Below are 23,923 nucleotides of genomic sequence, written 5' to 3' on the forward strand. Positions count from 1 at the left end.
TCCGGTGAGGAAAAGCCCTTCTTCTGGCTCACAGGGAGACTCCACCCCTGCTAGCTGGCCCTCAATCATCACTCCCAGGTCCTTTCTGCAGCTCTATATGGACTGCTCCCATCTCGGGGAGCTCAATCCCTGCGACTCCCCGTCCCACGACGGGAAGGACCGCGGGAAGGCTGAGCCCCAAGGCCAGCCCTGGGTGAAGGAGGGCGCTCACCCCTTTGGAGACGGCCTGGCAGAAGTACTGCATCCAGTCTGCCATGTCGGCCTCGTTGTCGGCGCTCAGCTCCAGGGAGGGCCGGTCCGTCAGGATCACCTGGAAGGAGTGGGGCCGGTCGGTGGTGTTGGAGCGCCGGCATCCCCCGCACTGCTCGCCGCTGGGAGAGAGGGGGAGGGTGAAGATCAGCGGGGAAGAACGGGACAGACCGGCCAGCGCTATCCTGTTAATGATCCTTGCTTCCGTCTGTCCTCTCTGCGCTGCACATCGCTCCCCTTTCCCCACCAGCACTGGTTTCCCATCTGCCTTTAGTGGCTGGAGCTGATCCCCAGCACCCCGCGCGGTCGCTCCAAGAATGGAATCTCTGCACATCACGGTGGAGCGGGACTTGGACACGGCGGGTTTGCAGCGGTCTCCCAGTGTGGCTCTTGGAGGAGGACTCGTGCCCTGTCAGAGGCCGATTCCTCATCGGAGAGTCAGCTTGGCATGCAAAATCTGGGAGGAAACGCACCCAACTCCACAGCGGGCTCGGAGCCAAATCAAATGAGCATCTATGCCCAGCCGGGAGCGAGCAGGGAGTTGTGTTACCCAGCCACCGACGTGCAGACGTCCTGCGGCATGGACTAGGTCACGATCAGCCCCAAAACACCTAGAGGAGCTCTGATCCCCAGATCTCAACGAGCCCTCCCAAGTCTGAAGGCTGCTGCCTCCCACCACTTACCCCATGTTGATGGAGAGCAGAGGGGTGACGTCCGTGCGGTCCGGGTACTGGTACAAGATCCCGTTGCTGCCGTTGGGGAAGATGAGAGACACGGTCGGTAACTGGAGTCAGCTCAGCCCTGATGACCACGCAAACATCCCGCGGCTGCTCCCGCCCTCTGCGCACACAGCCCCCACGGGGATGTGATCCCCCTGCCCGTGGCCAAGACCGGGGGCTTCATCTCAGGTTCCCAGGTGGCCCCTCCAGGTCCCAGGACCTTCTGCGATGTCCTCCCCACAGCCCCGTGGCTCGCAGCCCCACCTGAGCACCACGAAGCAGGTCTTCCACTGCTCTTTGCCCAGGTACGAGGTCCCCGCCTTGTAGTGCAGGATGCCGTCCTTCGTGACCGCGTTTTCGGCAGAGGCGTAGCTGTTGGGAGTGGGTCCCAGCGCCTCGTCCATGGGGTCTTCCCAGTGGACGAGGCCGTAGAAACGCACCACCACGTCGCAGGCCTGCGAGAGACGGGCAGAGAAGTGAACGGGAGGGATTCTCCCGGCAGCCTCCGCCGCATTTAGCGATGGCTGGAGTATCCCAGCTCACCTCGCACTTGGACTCCTGGGCCACAAACTTCGCGAGCGCCAGTTTCTCCATGGTGGCGTCCGTGAGGATACTGGGGTAAGGGGGTTCCCGGCACCCTTTGATCATGGCTGACTTCAAGGAGACCAGGAAGAACCTGAGAAGGAGACAGAGCTCTCTGATGAGGCCAGGGCCTGATGCTGCACCAGGAGAGCTGGGGTGCCAAAAGGGATGGATGTGAGCCCCTGGATGTGGGGCGCAACCCTGGGGACCCGCTTCTTGGACTGAAGGGTCTAGAAATGAACCCACAGTCCAAAAGCAACAGGGACTGCAAAGTCTGATGTCCAGGAAGGAGCTGGGTGAGCTCTGAACTGAAAGAGCACACTGGGAGACGGACACCCATCTCCAACACAGATGACAGCGTGATCACACAGGCCCTCAGGAGGCACAGGTCGCATCCTTGAGGTGACAACGTAAAGACAGACCTGGGGACTTGCTGTGGGACCTTGAAACTCAAGACTTGCGACCTTGAAACTCAAGACCTCATCCCTGCTCATCACAAGGCACACAAGGTCTGCATAGCTCAGTGGCCCGAGGCTGCCAGCCATGAGGGAGACACCGGGGACTGCAGTGTATTTCCAGGGAAGCCTCTGCAGTCCTTGGGCTGATTTTTAACTTTTAATACTGCTCAAAGCATTTCCAGCTGTCTGCAGCGTTTGGCGGCTGGCATCAAACCAAACCTCAAACCCTCACTGGCTGCACGACAGCGAGGGGCTGTCACTGGAGTTTCTCGCGTTTCCCAAATCATGCCGGGAGTCCAAGGCACCGGCCAGAGGCCCCGAACGCCCGAAGGAACGTGCCACGGTTCGTTGCACGGTCCCTGCTTACTCTGTGAGGGCCACGTCCGCGGTGTCGAGCAGGAACTGCTTCCTCCGATTGGTGCACACCAGAGTCACCGTCTGCTGATCCAGCCCAACCTGCGCCACACAAGACGGGTTAAGGAAGCGGGATGGGGAACAAAGTTTTGCCAAACTTCGCAGAAAGCCCCCGTGGCACCACCGTGAGGCCCTTGACCCTTCTGCAACCAAAGAGATGAGGCCTGACCCCCCCCCCAACACCTATTAATCCCTCCTGCTCTTCCGAGGACAGCTGACCTTCAGCCAAGCTGCTCCAACCCAGCCTGCACTCACCGAAACGTAGTCCAGCTCGTTATAGGAAACGGCCTCCTCCACCATGTATGGCTTCTCCGCTGCCCCTGGCACAGACACAAAGAGCCGTGTGAACGGGGGGCAAAGCAGCCCAACGCGTCCCAAATCCAGGCTGCAAGCCATGGATCAGGCAACCCTTGCTCCCCTTGGCTTTCCAGCCCTCCAAGGGGTTAAATCCTTGCTAAACAAGAGTCCTGCAGGCCGTTACAGCGGTGCGGACAAGCCCAGAGGCCATGGGGAAGGGATACCTTTCCGGATCAGATACACATAGCAATCCGTCAGCAGGACGTAGATCAGCTGAAGGTTCCCCTCCATGTGCCCGGTGCTCATTCGGATCATCTGCACGGAGAGAGAGGAAAGAGAAGAGCTCTCAGGCCACGGCCGAGGCACGCAGCCGAGGCCTCGGTGGGAGAGCAGCCTGGGGCACCCACCCGCTGTGACTGCCTTACCCTGAACAACTGCTCCTCGTTCTCCCGAAAGACGTGGATCATCAGCAGTAGGAGATGGTTGTTATCCACCCTGTGAAGACAGACAGCAGGGAGAAGCTGAAAGACAGGACAGAGAGACATAGGGCAGAGGAGGGCCCAGGAAGGGCAATCCCGTTCCTTATTGAACCTGTCCATGTTTAGGGCACCTGTTGGCCCCCAAGATCTCCTCCTCCTGACCATCATCCCTTGAGCATCACCTTCATCCTGGAAAAGGACGGGCTTCGCCCACCAAACTGAGGATAAAGGGAAAAGCGCTGGCTCAAGCATCAGGGCTGTTTTGTTTGGAAGATGCTCTCCGTGCTCCCGCAAGGACCCCCTGAGCTGGGTCAAGCTAAGCCAGCCTCACCTGAACTCAGAGGGGTGGGTCAGCTCTGAAGGACTGCCCTGACCTTCCTCCACGCCAGAGTCCTCGGCACTGCTCAGGGAAGGGCTGGGCTGCTCTTTCTTCAGCTCGCAGACAGCCTCTGGGTTGGTGGCTTCCGTCTGGCCAATTTGGGGTTCATCAGCTGCCCCTCCAGACTCTTCTACTGCCCCAATTGCTTCTCCTTCTCTGCTTTCTTCTTGTTCAGGAGCCTCAAGGCTACCAGAAACATGTGGCGGTTGGCCAGGCCCTGGAGCGTCATGGTGGCCACTACCTGGTGCAGGAGCGTTTGGACTCTCAATGGTAAAGCGGTAGAAGTCCATGGGGGCCGAAATCCCCTCACTAAGGTCGCCAGAGGACGATCCATCTGGAGTCTCCCCTGGCGTGCCGGTCCGAAAGGACTGCCCGGGGGGCTCGAGCGGGGCGTTCCAGCCGCCGGGATCCAGCTGCCCGTTCAGCCTGTCCATCACCTTGCTCAGCGGCTGCCCCACGCTCTCCATGGACGTGTCCTTCATCTCGGGGATGCGCAAAGCCAGCTGGCCGAGGGCAGAGCGCTCACTGCTCTCTTCGGGCCCGGCCGGGCTTGGTTCACCATCTGGAGGAGCAGGACCATCGTCTCCCTGTGAGTCATCCCTGTCACTCAGCCCATTCACACCACTATCTCCCCCAGCCTGCTGGGTGCTGGCCTCAGGCACTGTGGGCCCGGGGGTGTTCGTCGGTTCCTCCGGCTTCGCTTTCTTCTTCTTGCCCGCTTTCTTCCTCTTGGCTAACCTGCACAGGGAGAGACCAACATAGATGTCACTCGTCTTCACCTGCTTAGATTTTTGCAATACAGAAAGATGGTCCCATCCTGCCCCAAAAATCTTCTTGTGGGGTTTATCCCTAGTGCGGAGAAATTCTCCTATCAGGGACATTATTCGATGCCACCTCTCTAACCGGAGCCAGGCTTCCCCAGGCTCTGTGCCAACCATTTTAAGGAAGGCAGAAAAAACACAGCACACGGAGACAGTTTCCACCCATCTAGAAGAGCAAAGAGGTGTCTTCCACTGGACGTAACAACTTGAGTCTCCTTTGGCTGCAAAGAGGATCACAAAGGGATGCGGAGCAAAACTGGCATGGGAGAAATCACTGTTTGTGAGCAGGATGCTGGGAAGGAAGTAGTTTTCCTGGAGAGGGAAGAGGATCGGGGAATGCCATGTCTCCGGCTGCCAGAAGAGGGAGATGCAGCCTGGAGCCCGTTCCAGCCGAACAGCGCACTGGGAATCCGACTGCGGAAGTGTTCAGACCGCCAGCTCCCAAGGCGCCGAACTGCTGCCAGGTCACTTGGCCCGTTTAGGAAGCGAGCCCAGCGCTCCCCTTTCTGCCGGAGAGCCGGGCAGAGATCTCTCTGTGCTTCCAGGCTGCCAGGAAAAAATACTGCGCGAGGGCAAAGCACGGGCCTGCTGGGCTGGTTTTGGGGTGCCCCATCCCTAGGGCCTTGGGCACAAGCAGACAGAGTTTTGTGCTCTTTGTCTGGGTTTAGGGGCTCCTAGGGACCCCCGGGGCTGCAAGGAGTCGGACACAGGCCAACAGGTCTGCGGGCACATCTCCCTCGACGAGTTTAGCCACAGCTCGTCGACAAACAGCAGGAAAGAGGGGACGGAAAATCTGAGAGCCAAGGTCGCTGCAAATCTGCCACCAGCTGGAGAAAGCTTAAAACAAAAAGCGCGCGGCTTCCTTTCAGCTCTCCGATACGGATTTATGCTGCCCCGGCAGCTCTGTCCCTACCTGATGACCTCCAGCTCCGTGCAGCTCTCGGACTGGTCCGTTCCTTCGGGGGTGGCTTCGGCCTTCTCCTGCGAAGCCGTGTGCACTGGCGTGGTCTCGGCGGAGGACGGTGCATCGGCTTTCTCCTCGTTGAAGGGGTTGTAGCGTTGCGTGGGGCTCTTCACGGAGGTCTTGCCGCTGTTCACCTCCGAGGCGGTGGAGCGCGGGCAGCTGAGCGTATCTGTGAGGTCTCCATCTGGCAAAGACAAGAGCAGAGAAGCAGGGTTAACATGATGTTGCCGCCAGCCTGGGAATCCCTGTAAAAGCTGGATGTTAAATCAAGCAAAGCTGCGCACTGGGGGCTCAGGACCGGGCACTAAATGGTCATAGTCCTGCTCGCAGAGCGCTGTCGTCCCACCTCCAGGGACTCCTGCAGACACCAGGCTCTTTGCGAGGGGGACAGAGAGGCCAGCGGACAAACCAGCGTCGCTCTGCGTTTTGCACCCATTGCAATTAAGAAAAAGCCTGGAAACAAAAGCTCAGACGGCTCAGTTGCCCGTGGATTAAAAAAAGTAGAGGCAACATCCCTGCATAGGAACTGATGGGTCTTGTGGCCGCAGTGCTCCTTGCCGAGGTGACAGCCGCTGGCAGGAGAAACGCACGGGGGGGAACTGGATGGAAATAGCTGCACCTACCATGAACTCAGGCTCGCGAGGTCGAGCTGCCATCGCTCCTTGCCTCCCCGGGGTCTGAACTCTAGATCCGCGCCCAAGCCCTGGGGCTCCCATCCCAGCGGTCCCCCGCAGCCCCCCAAAGAGCGGAGGCAGGGAAACCAGCAGCGTTTTACCCTGAGCAGCTGCACAGGCACTATCGGAAACCCGCTGCCCCGTTCCCTGAAACGGGGGGACAACGTGGGAAGTCCCGGGGCCGGCAGAGCTGGGGTCCTGCATTGCTCTGCGCTACCTTCTCCCCGATCCTAGGAAGATGCTCGCTTGCCTAGAAGGGCAATAACAGAGCCGGTCCGTAAAGTGACGATCCTTGCGGAGCGCTTTACAGAGCCGGCGGCTTTGCTCTGCTTGCACAGCACGCGCCGGGGACTGGAAGTGCGGAGAGGAGGATGCAGCATTCACCGGGGGCAGAGGAGAGCAGGCTGCACAGGCAGGTCCTAGCACAACTCACCTGGCCTGTGTTAGTCTTAACAGAGAGAAAGAGCAGCGGAAAAGGGCTGTAGGAGTCATGCTCAGTGTTATCTAGCCGCAAAGTAAGGTTTAAGGAAGGTTACCCCCTTCTCTTCTCCAACACCGTTCATTTCCAAAGCCAACGAGAAACCACTCGCTAGGCAGTGAATCCCCTTCTGAATGAAACAACTGCCCTGGGAGATCGATACAAGGGTGTACGTTTTGCATCGGAAAACAAAACTGCTCATAAAATCTCATAAAGGCAGTTTTGTGAAGGCCTATTTCAAAAGTTATTTCAGCCAGCTAGCCTGTATTACCAGAAAAATGTCTGTTATTTTGCCTAAACTCTAGTTGTTTTTGTTGAGACAAAAAAATCTTGGTCCAAAATACAGTATTTCACCCTGAATGCATCTGCTGAAAATAGGGAATGGCAAAAACCTCCTTAACCTCTTGTGTATAAATGGCAAGAAGTGCATCAGTACTGCCCGCCGTCACCTACTCAGGAGCTCAGAGACAACCCAAGTCCTCTTCTGCCTGACAAGGCAGAAGGTCTTCCCCTGCGGGGAAGAGCGGCTGCAAAGCGACACGCCAGGCTGCTTCATCCCGGCCTTTCCCAGGCGGATCGGGAGAGCAAATGCTCCGGGAGCCGTGGCGGAAGAGAAATCCCCTCCCCTCCCTGAGCTTTGCAATATTTGCTCGCGATCGCAGTACGAAGGGTGCAGCTGGTGACAGCCTGGCTACTCACGCTGTGCTGCGACAACAAAAATATCTCCATGCGCGGGGTAGGAAAGAAGGTGAGCGGGAGCATGTTAGAGCCCGAGAACCATCCACATGGAATCCAGGCAGAACCTCCCCAAATATTTAGGCGGTACTGGCCGAAGCAATTTGGACTAAAGGCTCTGTCCAGCTTTTAGTTACAAAGGCATGGGTGTATTTCCTCCGGGGGTGAAGCAGAGAGGGCTCCTGCTCCTGTGACATACACAGGGTACGCAGGCTGCCCGTGGAGGAAGGAGAACAAATTCCTCCAACGTGGACACGTGCACTTGGCTCTAAAAGCCAGACGTAGCTGAACCGCACTCAAAATTTCAGCCTCGCATGTCTGCTACGCAGAGTGCCAGGGCAGCCGAGGACACACGTCTAGAAGATACAGGGGCAGGAGAACAGTCTCTCTGCTCCAGGATGTATGGCCAGGGGAGTATGTCTGCGTATGCCGGGAGTCGGGAAAAACTGTGCGTGTGGTCTCACCGGAGATGAGACGCACAAGCTCCCCGTTAGGGGAATCTTTTTGTCTCTTTTCTGCCTTTACCGAATTCCATCAAGATGTGGTGTTTGCTGGTTAAGAAATGAACTGCGGAGCATGCAGCAAGCTTCAGGATGGCAGCAATGCAGAGAGAAAACCAAAAGGTTGTAACACATGAGTATGTCCCACCTTCCCAGTCTCTGCTGGGCATGGACTGCATTGCTGGAAAGACATCTCCAAAATCATAATCTACAAAAACGAGGGATAAAACTCAGGATTAGAAATACAAGTAGTGGGGAAGTACGGGGACAGGGGAGCGTGTGAGGGGTGAGATTGGGGAGGGAGACAGTAAGGGAGAGAAATGAAACAATCTTCCATGGGTATCTGAAACGCATGAGAAAATAGTTAGGGAACATGGATGCAAATGGGAACCAGCTGCGCGATGGTTGTTACTGCTGGATGTTTGCATTGTGGGAGCCACAACGGGACCAGCGGAGGATAAAGCCCCATTATGTGAGTTGCTGGAAAGCTAAAACGGTGTCACCCAGTGCTTGCGTATCCAACCCCACCATTGCTCTAACGAGGGAACCCCTCTGGGAAGCAATTTCAGCGCTCTGTGCCTCAGTTTCCCCACTTCACACTTACCTCCCACAGATACTGTGACGTTTGACTCATTAATGTTTGTAAAGCCAGGGGTCTGATTAAGGGAAAAAACTTGTCCTCTGAGCTTAAAATCCCAAACTCCACCTACATTCCCAGGGTAGGAAGACGCTCCTGTTAAAACGATGAGCAGTGAGATAGTTAATGAAGCGAAAGGGCATGGGAAGGCTGCAGAGACCCCGCTGAGACAGACAGGGAGAACGGCAGCAATGCCTTCCCTACAGGGATCTGACACGGCCGCCTTCCTGGTCCCGCAACTGGGGACGGCGTTTCTATGTCCCCTCTACACATGGGAAAACTGAGACACAGATCACAACCACCGCCCGGACACAGGGAATAACGGATGACGATGTCGAAACTGGAATCTAGCTCCAAAACCCCTTGGATCCCCACTCCAAACCCTTCTTTTCTCGAGCTGTCCTCCAGATGGGTTGGAGAGCCCAACCCAAGTGACACCTCTTGACCAACTGATACAGACAGGTAGGAGATGTGCTGGCACCGGGACATGTTCTGCTGATGGGGAAAGAGCAAAACAAGCCAAGGGGGTGCAGCATGCAGTGAAACAGCTGCTCTTGCCAAGCCTCTGGGGACAGAGGAGCTTCTTCCCCTGACCTTTACTGCTGGGCTACTTGTGCTGTCTCCAACTTACCTAAGATGCTGCCAACAGGCTGGTCATGCCGAGGGATTTGGGGGTTGGCTGGGAGGGGGAGGGAACACGCAGGACTTTGGCACATAAAGAAACCGTCACGGTGTGATACGTCAGCGAGAGGCTGCTGCTCTGTGCACCTTGGCAAACCACGATGCCTCACTGCTCTCTCCTTGACGGCACACGGCTCTGAACCATTTCACACTGGCAGCATGAGCACAGGCACCGCGGATGAGCCCAAAGCAGTGCTGTGTGTCACAGCTAAAATGTGCTAAAGCGGTGCTAATGCCCACTCCTGCACCTGCATCTTGCTTCCCTGGCTGTTCCTTCTCAACGTCTTTAAGGACCGCAGTTTCTATCTCACAAAGAATAGATGATCGGCTAATTTTGGTGATGAAAGGAAGCCTATTACTTCCAGGTTGAGCAGACCCTTGTCTCGGGGGGGAAGCTGTCTATATGCAGACTCAGTCCTGAATTCATTGCATCCAATTAACACATCACCGCATCTATTCCAGAGCCTCCTCATCTTGCTTCATTGAAACTGCCTCCAAAAAGAAACCAGCCGAATGTATTCTGGATTAACAACAGCAGCAGAGCTGTTCCTTCATGTGAACATGCTTCACGCAGCGTAAGAGCTCCCTGCTCTAGACTGGAGTGGGGTAAGGGTAGACATAAGGCAGATTTCTTCTCAGTTCATCAGGAGCAACACCCAGCAGACAAGTCCTCTCTGATATGGATAAGGAATTAAGTCCAACAACTTATCAGGCTGCTCAAGATAAGATGCATGAAGAATAAAAATAGCATCTCTGAAAGGACTGTCTGCCTCTCCCTCAGACTGCAGTCACGGAGGAAAGATTTTGGAAACTATTCCTCACCATCTCCAGCATATATGGACCTCTGGACTGCAGAACAAGCACTTAAAAAAGGTCCTCTGCAGCCCTGTGTATCTGCACTGAAATGGGGGTCATGCTCAGATATGGGCCCAGCTTTCTTTCCGTGGGGAAATTTCACCAGTTCTTGCAAAAACACACGCTCCAGCATGGAAATGCAGCCTGATGAACTGGCATAGGAAGTCCTCCTCCTCCTGTCTCAGGTAAAGGCGGTGTCTGCAGCTTAAATCACAACGCAGCACTGTCCTCTCGTTTCCGCTGGCTGCATCACCCAACGGAAGAGGTTCAAAGCCAAACTTCTGGGTCTCCCTTTGGTCTCCTCTCGCCCATCATCTGCTACTTCATTTGGCCTCTTGTCCGGCCAACAGCTCAGCCGAGGCGAGGGTGGGAACACGCAGCACTGACTTTGCAGCTCTAACTGCACCCCTTTCCAAAAACCCCTCTGCCCTCCGAGGCTGCTTACCTTCGCTGGATGGAGCGATGGCACTGTCGTCCCACTCCAGGTTGGTGGAGGTGACCGAGTTGAAGGAGTTGAGAGACAGGCTGTCCGAGCCGTGCACTGAGCTGGGCAGGCGGTCCTCAAAGTCCAGCAGGTACTGAGGTTTGTAGTAATCCGGCATGTACGGTGCCAGATCCAGGTAAGGAGCATCCTGCAGAGAAAAGGGCACGGAGTGAGTCAGGCTCTGAGTCACCGCACGCTGTTGTCACAGCTCAGTCCAAACAACGGCGCTGCCCTCAAACGCCCTCCGACTGCCCATTTCTGCTGTGCGTCTTCTGGACAGAACCAGAGCAGCACTGAGAAATAACTGAGCAACAGAAATAAATCCCATTGCTGGATCTTCACAGAGCCCAGCCTAGAGCTTTTCCTGCAAGTGAGAGCTTCATGTTTTCAGCTGAATGGGAGGAAGGTCGACAAGAAGGTGCCTTGGACCAAGCGGTGAGATCTGTGGCACCCAGGACCCCACCCCTGCTCTGCACACCTGCTATCCCAGGGCCAAGACAGCTAGATAATACTGCCCCTCACCAGGTCCAAGTCAAAGCGGATGAACTCCAGCCCAGATACCAGCGTTAAGAACAAGGTCAGGTGATCGTGACTGCAAACTAGGGCGTTCCTGCAATGTGGAGAATACAGAAGAGTTTTAGAGGAGCGGGAAAGAGAAGAAACAGCTACAAGCACCCTTCTGTTTTCTCACTCTTGGTGGCATGTCCCCGAGCCACAGTGCAAACAGCCCCAGAGCTCAGCAGCTTCTTGGAAAACACAGAAGAATATAAACTGTACATCTGGGGCTGGGAGTAAAAGCAGTAAAGAGAAAAGATGCTTGCAGGCCCTCTTGTAGGACAGTGCCTCCACATCTGGGACCCTTGTAACGATCATGCAGCACCTCTGGAAAACCCACAAGGCAAGATCAGCAAGACTGCTTGCTCCCCACTGGCAAAATAGGGCTTGATCTGAAAAGGAGGGATACCAACACAAATCCAAAGGAGAATAAGCTGGGATACTCACTTGACATAGTACTTGTGTAGCAGGCTTAGATTCTCCTGAAACAGCCTCAAATAGCTCTCCAAGGAGTTTTCGTTGAGGGCTAGGTACAGCCATGCCCGGCCTAAAAACAAAGCAGCAGAGAGATTTATCTGTAGGGAAATGCCAGAGGAGAGAGGCAAGCCTGGAAATAATCACAAATACATGTGTAAGAAACACAAGATTGTTCATTTGCATTCATTTGAGGGGAGCAACTGACTGCTGGGAAAATCTGTGGGAAAAACACCAGAGGGAAACGAATGGGCAGATTCATGGTCTGGAGTGGGAGTAAGGATAAGAGACTGTGTGACAGCTGACTGAGAAAGAGACACGAGTGTGTCCTTACAGTGTGACGGAAGCCTGCTGGCATTTTCAACGGGGACTAGCAGCCAGGAAAGATAGAGGGAAAATCACTCTAAATCAGCGCAGATGCAATTTGGGATATGACACGAAGGCTGGTGCAGAGAGAGGTGACGGTAGAGTCTTTGCTCAGCTCTGCTCTCACCAGTACTTGGGAGCTGAAGGATGTTGGGATAATCAGGCAGAGAGGAGGAGGCCTCTGGGTACTGCTCAGTGCCAAAAGCAGCCTTGGTCCCAAGCATCCGCTACCGGCAATTCACAGCAGGTCAAAGAAGCATCAGGCAGACAGTGGCTACAGCAAGACGTTCTGGGGTGAGACAGGCGATACGCCCCTGCCAGAAACCCTTCTCAAAAGCATTTCTCAGCCGATTGCTTCGGTTTCACAGCAGCAGAGGCACGGCTAGGCCTCTGACTTCTCAGCACCTGGTTCCGAGATATGGTGCAAAGCTTGGAAGTGGCTGAGACACACGGCAGACAGGCCCAGCACGGCTTCTTCAGGCTGTGTTTGAGGTCTGCTGCTAGGATCCAGACGAGCGCCGAGTTTCTAGCTGCAGATCTGAGCACCCAAACACAGACTTGGGGGCATCTTGCTTGCAACTGGCAACTGTGATTGTTGAGTTTTAATCTTTGGAAGGACGGCCTTCCTCTTGGCTCTGTATTTTTAGTACTATCACATAGACTCCCATCTCCCTGGCCCAAAAAAGGCAAGCTGGGCCCAACACTGAGCTGCCTACTAACCCTCCAGGTGTGCCTGGAGCCCCAGCCCCAAAATATGTGGCCAGCACAACCTGCCTGGATGTCCTGCTGGATGTCCCCAAGCCAACGTTTGTCATCAAAGCCAGGGCAGCGTCTCCAAATACTCACTGCGGCCCAGGTTGGTGGACACATGCTGAAGCACTTCTATCTGTTTGATGGCTTCCCGGCGAGTGAAGTGAACAACCAGCACCCAGTAGCCTGAGGAAAGATCTTGCAGCCTGGAAGAAAAGAGGCCCAGAAGAGGGTTAAGCGAAGGCTTCTTGATCCCCATCCCAACTATTCCTTAGATGGCTTCCCCATGCTGAGGCAGGCCCCAGCAACAGGCTACAGACATGTCTACAGGCAAAGCATGGTGAAAAGCATCTGAGAGTCCACGGGGAAATCCGGTGGGCCCAAAACGCGTTGGGCTGCACTCACCCGTAGAGCAGAGCGTGGTCCAGATGTTCACAGAGCCGCTGCAGGACCTTGTCGTGGTTCCTGATGGCCGGCGTCTCATCTTCGCAGGCAGCAAAGTAGCTCTGCAGCTGCAAACGGAAGAGACAGGATGGCTGAAACAGCCCTCTACAGCCCACTGAGGAGGCAGCTGGAGACACCTGCACACTCACAATCGGCATTTTAAACAGCATTTGTAACTCTCAGCTTGCTAAATCATGACACATGTTACCTTTAGGGTGAAGCAATTGGTTTTAACAGGACTCTAAAGGCAGTAACATACAGGGGGAACTTCACTCACAGAGATTCATGCACATTTCGGAGACTAACCACCACAAGCAACTTCCCCGTTTGCTGGGCAGACGGGCTGCCCAGCCTTCTGCTTTAGAGCTAACACTACAACAGGGTTGTTCTTCCACAGTGGTTTAGCTGTCGTAAAGCAGTTCAGAATAACAGACAAATCAGGGCTCTGGACTCTGTTTCTGGCTCTGCCACTGACAAGTCCCCTCCTAGGTTTCCAGGTCCTGCCTGTGAAGCTCTGGACAGCAAGAGACTTTGTTTCCAGGTATAAATGATGCTCCGAGTCCAGCAAAAAGGGAGTCACGGAGGTTTCCCCGTTACAAGCAGCTCAAGTAAACGCTGTGATGCTGGATATCGATACCAGACAGCTCAGGGCTGCTCCAGCCCTTGCGGCCTTTCGAACACGGGCTGATAAGGATTGCCTGGCTCAGGGCTTTCAGATAGTGCCACGTCTCCTGGTTGCTAAAGGAGGAGCCGTCTCTGCTAGCTCCTTGCTTCTGCAAAGTGCAACGATTGATCCTGGTGTGGATCGGCAGCGGTCTGCAAGCCGTCAGACCAGGCAAAGGGGCAGAAAGAGGAGACCGGAGGCTCGAAGGGTGCTGAGGCAAAGTCCACACCTCGGGCAGGCACAGGTAACATCGGAGGTGCGTAAATACGTGACAACGGCAGCCTGATTCATCCGGAGTCATTTGTCTCTGCTGGGTGAGGCTACATCGCTGCTAGGGCATTACGTCATGTAGTTGTTGCTTTCTCAAAAATCAGGACAGCTTGACTCATCCTCGGTTAACCCGTTCGCAGCTGCAAGAGGCTGGTAAAGTTAGCTCTGACGTTAGTGCTGGCCCTGTAACCTGCTCACAACCAAGTCTTGGAGGCTCGACAGAGTGTAAATTGTTTTTTCGCTTCTGCAAAAATCACTTGCTAGAAATCCTAGAAATCCCCTTACACCCAAATCCTATTTCCCCTCCTGGCTGGCCCACCAGCCTTCTCCTGACCCTGGAGCTTAGAGATCTGCTCAGCTCCCCGTCTCGCACATACTTTGCGTTCAGACAGGGAGGTTGCTCTCCCAGGATGTAATCTCAACTCTATAAACCACCTTTACTGCTCTGGTTGGAGGCAAGCGAGCTCGCTGGCTCAGCTGAGCCACGACAACACATCACCCGAACACAGATTTCGTGACCTTATATGTCTTTGCCAAGCCTCACCAGTTAACATGTTAGATTTAAGAAAATAAAGGCTGCACAGACCAATGTGTTATGCTTTCCAAGCCGTGGGTTTCTATCCAGAAATCACAGGCTGCTCGAAGAACAAACAACCTCGAACTTGGAAACTTTTCCGTGCCCTGAAGATTGAGCGAATATGTTAGTTAAAGGTACTGGGAATTCACCCTGGAAGGAAAATTGGGGCCTTCTGCATATTAGTACGAGGTTTATTCCTCTGCCGTGCGTCTGCTCACAGCCTATGTGCCTGCCAGATGCTTCAGCAGCACGCTGACGTGCCTTCCCTCCTCGTCCCTCTTCCAAGAGCAACACTTGGAAAATGTTTGCAGGCAAGGGCTCTAGCACAACCCCTCCGTGCTCATAATTTTCTCTAGGAATACCTAGCGCAGAGCCATCCTACCCCGATCCAAACAAAATGTCAGTAATACCCTTCTTTCACATCTTCCCAAAGACAACTTGTGCCTAGTTCCTGACAGCACATGAGACGGCAAAGCTTAACCCCCATCGATCATCGCGGAGCAGTGATTCAATCTAGCCAGTACCTGATGTCAGGCTTGCACCATTTAAAGCTTTCGTGTCGCCCAAGAAAGCCCTCTTGCACCATAGCTATCAGCAACACCTTAGTACTTATCCGGGCAAAATATCGGATAAGAGCAAAGGTACTGCACACTCCATATAATTACAGCCAAGTTCTGCATTTAAAGAATCATGTTTCTACACTGTAAAACTTGACTGTATTGTGTTTGTCGAGTCTGAACTGTCCCCCTAAGCCAGAAGCTGTCTTCTCCTCTTGAATTACTGCTACAACCAGAGAAACTCTTTGAGGAAATCACCCAGTCTCGATGTAAAATTTATCAAGGGGACAGAGAAGGCCTCACAGTCCCTGGGGGAACTGTTCCCAGGAAAGCTGTTAAAAATATGAATATATCTAGCTTCAACATCCTCCTAGCTTGAAGATCTCGTATCTCTCTGGAGAAAGGCAGCTCTTAGCTAAGACAGGAGAGTCAGGCATGTTCCTGCATGGAGCTGGTTCCAGCCCTTACGTGGGAAAGAACTGCCAAGTTGGAAGAATCACGGCCAAATTCCCTCGTCTGAGCGCATAGCCCAATTCTGCCCGTCCCAACCCCATCTAGTCGAGGCGGTAAATTCCCTGGGGCAGGAAATGTGCAATAACGGTCTGTTTGCAGAGCTGCCCGCGGGTTCTCCTGCGACGCGTGGACTTTCACTACACCCAGCTGAGAGCTGATGCATTCCAGCTTAGCCACTCTTATTTGTTTTTTGAGAAGAAGCTGTCTGAGAAGATTACGTTATTAATAGGCAGCCAAGGCCCAAGGTGGGAGGAGAACACCCTCATATCCCGCTGTTCAAAAACTATTTCAGGAGCCATCTGCTGCCAGTGTTTAAATGCGTTCCTGCATCAAGGACACCAGTGGAAGAAACAAGCCGTAATTTAGAGCTGCATCCCTCAGGTGATGGATAGATGGAGTCATGGGGGATCACAGAGGGCTTCTGCATATGAGCTCGGAGAAGCCCCTTGATTTGGAAGAGATGGATGCTCTCAGATGTGGGAAAAAAATACAGACAGGGTAGAATGTGGTGATTTATAAAATAAATGTCTGGCCAGCCTGCTGGCTGGAGCGTGAAGGCTGCTCAGCTCTAAGCTGCTTGCAAAGCTCCCCGTGGATTCCTACCGCGCTGAAGGCGTGAAACGCGGCTGGTCCTCTTCCAACCCCTGGAGTCGAGGAGGCGGCTTTCCTGCAGTATTTGGAAACGAGGGCAGGAAACACAAAATAGAAATGTTCTTTTATCCACGAGTTTCTTTCACAACACACGCTACCGACAAGGAACCACAGAGCCACACTCTGTGCATGCGCTGCTCGGAAAGGTCATCTCGGAGGAAAACTCTTGAGCCTGTCTTTGCTGCTGACTGGAGGATTTTCTCATTACAAACCCCGAGCCTGGGCAGCAACAGAGATGAACAAGTAGAAGTGGTTCTTCTTCTCCTTTCCTTCCTTCCCCAAAATAATTGAGATCATTTCAGTCTTTGGAACAGCCCTCCCTGCAGCCAATTCACAGCTCCCAACCCTCTCCGACTCCTCAGCGTTGCCTCACGGACACTGCTTCACCGGGACCTCAGCTCCCATCGTCAGCGGAAGTTCATCACGTGCCCCCTTGCAAACAGTCAGCAAACCCAGAGGGTTGCCTCATCTCAATGTCTCTGAATGGTGAGAAGCACCAGGGAACTTCTCAAAGATAGATTTCTGTGCTCCCTAGAAAAGCCAAGTCTTTCCCTATGAAGGGACCTAAGTTTTGAAGGCCTCGTTCTGCACGATTTTGAGGCCTGAAGTTACCTTCAGTTGCTCTGCAAGGAGCAGAGCCTCCTACTCTGGGAGTCAACTCCACCGGCAGCACCCTTGCAGCAATGCTGGTCTCGTGGGCAATGGGTACAGGGTCCCGAGGCAGCTTTTCAGCTTGCCATGGACTGTGCCACCGAAAGGTCTGTCCTGAAGGATTTGTGCACACAATTTGGTCATCAAATTCCTGGGGAGAGGGTACTCCTGGACTAGCTACACAAGGTGGATGCAGAGCAGGGCACTCAGATGTCCTCGCACTGAAAAAACGAACACTTTTCATATAATTACATGCTCTACTTAGGCTATGGGAAAAGACAACCTTGGTTTGTCTTTTTGAGGAGTTGGAGGCCAGCCACAAACTGGTAACCCCTTACTGCACCCCCTTCCCGGGAAAGCTGCCTTTTGCTCACTGGGAAACCCGGACCCATAGCGATGAACCTCCCACAAGGAGCCCGAGTCCGCCCTCCGCGACGTCGGGAGCCAGACGACGAGCTTGCGTGACTCTGCTTTGCCAACGGGCGCAGAGTCATGGGGTGAGGCCGGCCCCGGGTGCGCGGGGCCCTGCGAGCGGGGAAGGCGCGCTCAGCAGTTCCTCCCGCGGCAGACTCGGCCGCTCTGACTCATCGCGGTTTGAGCTGTTTCTCGCGTTGGCCGCAGGGAAGCACATCAAAGGGTGTCTCCTACCCACACGGAGCTGGGCCACCACATACCCGGGTACGTCAAGAGACGGTGCTGCTGCCAGCATAGCACAAGCAGCCCCTGCGAGAGAAGGGCAGGAGAGGATAAAAAACACGAACAGAGGCTATAATGCGGCCAGTCTGCCTTGCTCCAACACCTTGCCCCCCGATCCTCACCCTCATCCCTGACCGTGTCCCTAGCCCTTCATTTCGGCACATCTTCAGCCTGGATCCTGGCCATGCAGCATGCCGAGGCCAGGTTAGCGTGAGCTGGGATGCTCTGAGAGCCCAGGCAAAGTCCTGCTGAGCCACCACATTATGGGGAGGAAACGAGACCGAACAAGCCCACGCTTCTGCAATGCCCTCAGGATCTCCTGGGTGGAGTCATCTCCCTGGCGCGGGGCTGAGAGCCACGAGGGTGGCGAAAGGCTGTGGCTTGCCAAAGCTGATGGGGAGGAGTTTTGGGCTTGGGAAGACAGGTGAAAACACACGTGGAGGAAAGGCATGATGAAGTACAGAACAAACCAAAAAGAAAGAGCAAAACAGACATCTTATCTGTGACCTTGCAGCTCTTCTAAAATAGGGATATAGGCAGAGATGCCCTAGCAGCGAGTCTGTTTAAACCTACTCACCAAACAAAAAATAAGGAGAAAAGCATCATTAACTTTGTACCAACAGCGAGCAACTCTACTACAGCACAAAGTGCCTGTGTTGAACAACGCTGCACTGGTAATCTGCCTGCTTGTTAGCGCTGGAGAGCAACAGCGTGCTTGGAGCTGTGCATGACACGTAGTACCCGCGATCTCAAACTAACCGTGCATTTCTATGTAGTGTTTACACCCATAAATAGCTACGAAGCGCAAATGAACAATTTGAAACTAACCTCTCCCTAATCACTGTGCGGCAGATACAACCTGTTTGGGAAGAGGTGATCAAACTTTTGACAGCTCTTCATGTGTGAAGCATCCACCAAGCAACTCCCTAAAATATCCGGGCAGTGAGCAGGGCCAGAGCCAGACAAACCAAGAGAGAGGCAAGCAAAAAGGTTAGAAAGCGTTAACTGTATGCAGCGTTGCTCCAGGAACGCTCATTTCTGGGCAATTCCCCTTGTCTCATTTGCGCTCCAAAACCAGGTGGATGCCAAAATGAGTGGTTGAGGTCTGGTCCGCACGGAGGACTCGTGTAGGGCACAGTGCCCTACGAACGCCGGCTTGCCTCAGTGTTGACTTGGGAGCTATTTATAGACATACCAGTGGCCAAAATAAGTGCTGTTGGCATCCTGAAGGCATCCCCGTGATTCACCAAGCGCGTATTTCTCAAGTCGAGACCACCCTGCAGCCCGTCAGTTATGAACGGGGTCTGATCGCTGGCATGGCAGCGGCGTGGGGCGAAACCCTCCTTGCCAAACTGGTTGCTAAAACTCCTCCTGAGCCAAATACTCAAAGTTGGCAGGTTAAATACACACTTGAGAACACAGCGCAGCAGAAGGGTGTTTGCCCAAAGGGAACAGAGAGCTTGTTTGAATGAACGGGAGAGTTTGCGCTCCTAACAACGCGTATCATCCCATTGCAGAGAAGGTGGGATTTAACTGCTATTTATCAATCAAGAGTTGATTGCAGATGTGCTTTTTTTTTGCAGGAATACACCACACCCCATGCTGGCCCACACAAAGGAGGGATATTCCTTGCACAATTTTATAACCTGCTAATTGCTTAAGTTCTCAAGGAGTACAAAGAGCTCTGGGCCCATTTGCAGAGCTCTTCTACTCCAAAAGAGATGCCAAAAAGCAATCGGTGAGGCCCTGCCCCTTTCTGTCCCTCCTTCTTCCACTGATTATCCAAAGGAAGGGATTTGTCGTGTTTGTCAGGTTGAGCTCTAGTTCTCATACGTCACTTTGCTATTTCAAAGAGAAGTTTCTTAAAGATGCTGTTACCTCCTCGAATACTAAGTGGAAGGTATGTCCCAACCAGCTGGGCTTCAAGTAGAAATCCAGGTCCTTCGTGAGCCCTGGAAGAGACCTGCTCTTCTAGATGTAGGACTGCAGGCATGAGAATTATCCAGGTAATACATTCGACCCTGATCGCCGTGCAGGAGGAGAGATGGGGCACTTGGGAGATCCACAGCATCCAAAGCATCGCCCTTCAGGACACGGACTTCTTCCAGGAGTGGCTGCTGGAAGGACACCTGCTCATGCCTCGCCAACCCCATGCGATGCTGAGGCTGGGAAATTGCTCTGGCACTTGACTATCCTCTTGAAAATGTCATTAGCAAGATGGAATGAGCCTCGCTTGAGTCCACGTTTGCTGGGATTTTCGGCATTTAGATGAAAATATCCTTTTCTGTTTGCAGGTGACTCCTGTGAGGGGTTCAACACCACTCTCTTGAATAAACTGAGTAAGCCGAACTGTGGCAGCCATGCTGGAAAGCCCATTTTCCAACTCAGATCATTCTTGTGGTGTTTGTTTCAAATCCCTCCAGTATTTCTACAACCTCACTGAAATACAGGCTCCAGACCTATATGCACTGCTCCTGGCTGGCCACAATCCAACTGAGTCTCCATCTCCCCTCAGTAAATCTGGCCTGCAGACATTTTACTAGCGGCTTTCCAACGCCAAGCTCATTTCCCTTGTTCTGCTTGGTATTTCCCTGGCAAGACAAACACTCCACAAAAGAAAAGCAAACAGCCCTGTCGGGCACCCCTTGCATTCCTCCGGGTCAGCTCCTGCCTCTAACCACAACGCCCTCCGCACGGGAAAGGAGAGAGATGCTTCAAAATCCACTTTCCCGCTTGCACCACTTGTACCAGCGAGGGGTTTTCCCTGGGTTGCAGGAATGCAAAACAAAAAAGGTGCCTCAGAGTGGCAAGCGGACAGCCAAAAACATAACGGAAATCGCAGCAACCTTCTTTCTGCCTCAATTCCCGTCCTCTCACTATCTCCTCAACCACCTGGAACGACAGCTTCTCCGATCTATCAAGTAGGTGGCTTTCTTTGAGGGCGGTATTTCAAGAGCCATCCAGGTACCCCCTGGTAGGGAGGCACCTGGAGATGCAAATCCTCTGCAAGACTCAAGAGCTTTCCCAAGTCTGCTCCCAGCACCTCTTCCACCGAGCTGCATGGCGAGGCAAGGATCGTTGCATGTTACCTGCAGGACTGCATAGCCAGAACAACCCTCTGCAGCAGGAGCAAACCACGCATGCAGCAAAGCTAACATGCAATTAAAAACGCTAATTAAGAAGCCAGTTCCGGGTCTTGATACGCAAACTGGGCCTTCGTCCACGGCAGAATACCCTCGGGAGCAAGCCCGGAGATCCAGCAAGCGCCAAAAAAACGAAGGCAGATGATTCACCTTGTCCCAGGCAAGCAATGGCAGCTCAGCCCCAGGGAAAGAGGCGAAGCTCAGGGTGAGGAATGGCAGGGGACAGGACAGACAGACATGTAAGATGAATAAACAAATACGAATAGGCACAACCTGCCTTCCCTTCATGCGCTCTCATACCTGCCCTGGAGAGCACAGACATCAAATGGCAAATGGATAAATAGGAGGCCACGCTCCTGTGCCAGGAACACACTTAGTCTGTATCTCCTAAAAAAGTGGTCTGAATTTCAAGGCAGGGATGTTATTCTGTTACTCTCTGAGCAGAAACAGGAGGTAGCACGTCCCACTGCAGAACAGCTTGCTTAGAAGCTGCCTTTGCTTCACAGCTAATTCAGGTCTTGCTTTTCGGCTAATGAATCAGGAGCTAACCTGTTTTCTTGCCTCCTAAGAATTGTCACAGATTCCCAGGGAACTCCCTTGCCTTCCTACTCCCAGCCCAATCAGCCTCTATTTACCACTTATAAAAACACCCATATAACATACTGAAATGTCAGCTCTGCAGGATGTTTTGGGGGGTTGAGCACGTGATCTGACTCAGCATTTCTTACAGCAAGCTTCCAATCCAGGCCTGGCCTCAGCCCTCAACTTCCCATCCTCGATTCAGCACGCTTTGCCCACGTCTCACGGCTTTCCTGCTTTTTATGGAGCATGAAATACAGCAGCAGGCGCAGCACATCAAGGACACCACCACCGCCGGTGCTGGAGCAGCCTGGAGAGAAACCCAGTGCCTTCGCGATGTGCAGAGACGGGAGCCTGAGATAGGCAAATCCAAAACGCAGAGCACAGATGCATCGTGGCTAGAAATGCAGATGCCCAGAGCTTCAAAACATTTGCCCGGCTGAGTGCAATCCAGCCCCGGAAAGTTTGCCATCTTCGGGAGCACGTACGCTTGATAGCTCCCATACCCCAAAGGCTTTTTCAGGGCTTTCCTTCAGTTGAAGTTCATTATTTCTGAGCAGTAAACCTTGCAGCAGGCTGAGCCTCTGCGTGGATCAGCTGAGGACAGGATTTTTTTCCCGCAGCAGCGACACCCGCTTAAAAGTACCAGGGAGCAGCCTGTTCCTGTCATCGCAAACACAACTCGCAGAGCAGGGACTGGGCGCAGAGCTGGCTGGCAAGGCTGCAGGGGAATCGCCTGCAACCGGTGCGCTTTATCAGGCGCAGGCAGCAGAGGCTTCGGCACGGCACGTGGCTGTCGGGGAACAGGATCCCCGTGTTAGTGACAGCAAACAGAAAGGTCACATGCTCGGCACAGCAGAAAAACAGATTTCATGGGAGGCAAAAAAACAAGTCCAGTCGGTAAACAAGCAAGTGCAAGGGGCTTGTGCCCTGCAAGTCTCTGTAACGGTGCTGCTCTCCTGGATAGTTGCTTCTTACTAGCTCTCCAGGCCTTTATTATTTTGAATCTCTCCCTGTAGACCAAGTCTTCTGACTTGCAGTTATTTTAGTTGCTCCTCTTGGGCCAGGATATCATGAGCTGGGAAAGCTGAAATCACTCAGCAGCCACGTTGTGATTGCAAAACTTGTGAAATCAAAAGCAGAGAGCCTCAGAGGCATTGCTTGTAGCTCCTTATACAAAACCTGCTGTCACAGTTGCAATTTGGCCTCCTAAACCAGCTTCTCTCCCAGCAAAAGGCTTTGTGTTAGTGGTATGAGAACAAATGGGATTTTTTTTCCCTAAAAGGCTATCACTGCTTTGTCCATCAGCAGATCCAGAGCTGATTTTCAGAAACACCTCCCCTGGGTATAGAGAGACAACATCAGTTTAGGTACCGGCAGAATCCAATCCCCTTTCCCGACTGCAGACGATGAACCCAGTAACATCACCAGGCCTGCGTCAGGATGTGGCATTAGGAACGTCAAAAAGAGATAAACCATGAAATACTCAAGTAACCTAAGAAATAAACTGCTGTACTCTTAGCAAACAGCCTTGTTTGCTCATCACACACTGGCAAAGCCCTTAGAGGACCACCAAAATATGCAGACGGTCGGCGCTGCAGGTGTTTGCAGACTTCCTTAAGGCACCTAAGCCTTCCCTGTGCCCTTGTGCTGACTTACAAGCTCTGTAAGACTGTTACTAGCTTTAGCAAAGGGCTTCTGGCTTCCAAGTGCTGGATTATAGCTAGCCTGGCTGCAAAGGTTGAAAACACAGCAGGTCCTGCACTCTCCTTGGTTACACTGTCAGACAACACTGATGGTGTCGAAGGAGTCTCCAGCACAAAGCAGGGGGGATCATTCTGCCATCAGGCTCCCACCTGGCAGAGAGCAGATCCAGCCCTGTTTTTGTGCTCTGGCGGCCGACAAACCTGGTACACGGCGAAACAGCAAGCCAGAATGGCGAATGGGAGCAGCGCGCGTGTAAGGACGTTGATTCCTGCTGCATGCTCCTTGCTGCAACAGAGGATGTGGCCTGGAGCAAATATGAGCAAGAGGAAATACCCTGGCAGAGATAAAACCCCTGTAGTGTCACAGCCAGCAAGGTGCCCCTCAACGGGAAGCAGGAGACAAGCCGCTATTTTGCGGTGGCTTTTTTTTCCCAGAACTTCTGCCCCTGTGTCATGGCAGCTGGGATAAATAAATCCACCCACGTCGAGCTGAGAGAGTCCCTCCACGATCCGAGGAGCCCTGAGGATGCCCGCTTTCCAGCCGTGCCTGCCTCTCCTCAGGATTAGGGGCAACAGAGGCATCTCCAGATCTACCCTCTCTCGCTGTGCAGCAGAACCAGAGATGCTGCAAGGCACAGCTCAGGGAGCTGGGGGGGACCGCAAAGGCATTTCACTTGTACAGAGCTGAAAACTCGATCTGGAGACAGGCAGAAAAGGCACAGCATTAATTCACTGGCACTGCTGCTCAGGGAGAAGTGGAAACTTTCCCAAAGTCATGCATAAACCGAGGGGAGCCAGGGCTTCTGGCAAGAACTCCTGCAACATCGGCAAAATCGCTCCACCTGATTTACATGCACCAAGGATCAGCTACTCTAGAGTTCACGGGAATGCGTGTCCTTGAGAGTCAGCACGAAAGCCTGA

At 53.5% G+C, this 23,923-nt stretch overlaps 1 protein-coding gene across 8 annotated transcripts in view; it reads right to left on the reverse strand.

Moving 5' to 3' along the window:
- The window catches only part of PLEKHM2 (pleckstrin homology and RUN domain containing M2), a 30,179-nt gene that overhangs the window by 1,648 nt on the left and 4,608 nt on the right, over positions 1-23,923 (reverse strand). The window contains exons 2-18 of one of the 8 annotated variants that reach the window (XM_064497163.1): positions 12,957-13,063; positions 12,648-12,757; positions 11,409-11,508; positions 10,929-11,016; positions 10,368-10,554; positions 8,354-8,482; positions 7,898-7,957; positions 5,312-5,546; positions 3,530-4,315; positions 3,145-3,214; positions 2,944-3,034; positions 2,678-2,742; positions 2,376-2,464; positions 1,512-1,644; positions 1,233-1,423; positions 933-998; positions 212-371 (exon numbers count right to left, since the gene is read on the reverse strand). In XM_064497163.1, coding sequence (XP_064353233.1) covers positions 212-371; positions 933-998; positions 1,233-1,423; positions 1,512-1,644; positions 2,376-2,464; positions 2,678-2,742; positions 2,944-3,034; positions 3,145-3,214; positions 3,530-4,315; positions 5,312-5,546; positions 7,898-7,957; positions 8,354-8,482; positions 10,368-10,554; positions 10,929-11,016; positions 11,409-11,508; positions 12,648-12,757; positions 12,957-13,063 — 2,667 coding nt within the window. Of the gene's footprint in view, positions 1-211; positions 372-932; positions 999-1,232; positions 1,424-1,511; positions 1,645-2,375; positions 2,465-2,677; positions 2,743-2,943; positions 3,035-3,144; positions 3,215-3,529; positions 4,316-5,311; positions 5,547-7,897; positions 7,958-8,353; positions 8,483-10,367; positions 10,555-10,928; positions 11,017-11,408; positions 11,509-12,647; positions 12,758-12,956; positions 13,064-13,203; positions 13,226-19,452; positions 21,349-21,380; positions 22,638-23,923 lie in introns of those variants that run through there. The other 7 variants (XM_064497169.1, XM_064497168.1, XM_064497171.1 and 4 more) reach the window with 7 other exon arrangements.

This window comes from Dromaius novaehollandiae, chromosome 24, assembly GCF_036370855.1.
Source record: "Dromaius novaehollandiae isolate bDroNov1 chromosome 24, bDroNov1.hap1, whole genome shotgun sequence".
NCBI lineage: Eukaryota > Metazoa > Chordata > Aves > Casuariiformes > Dromaiidae > Dromaius > Dromaius novaehollandiae.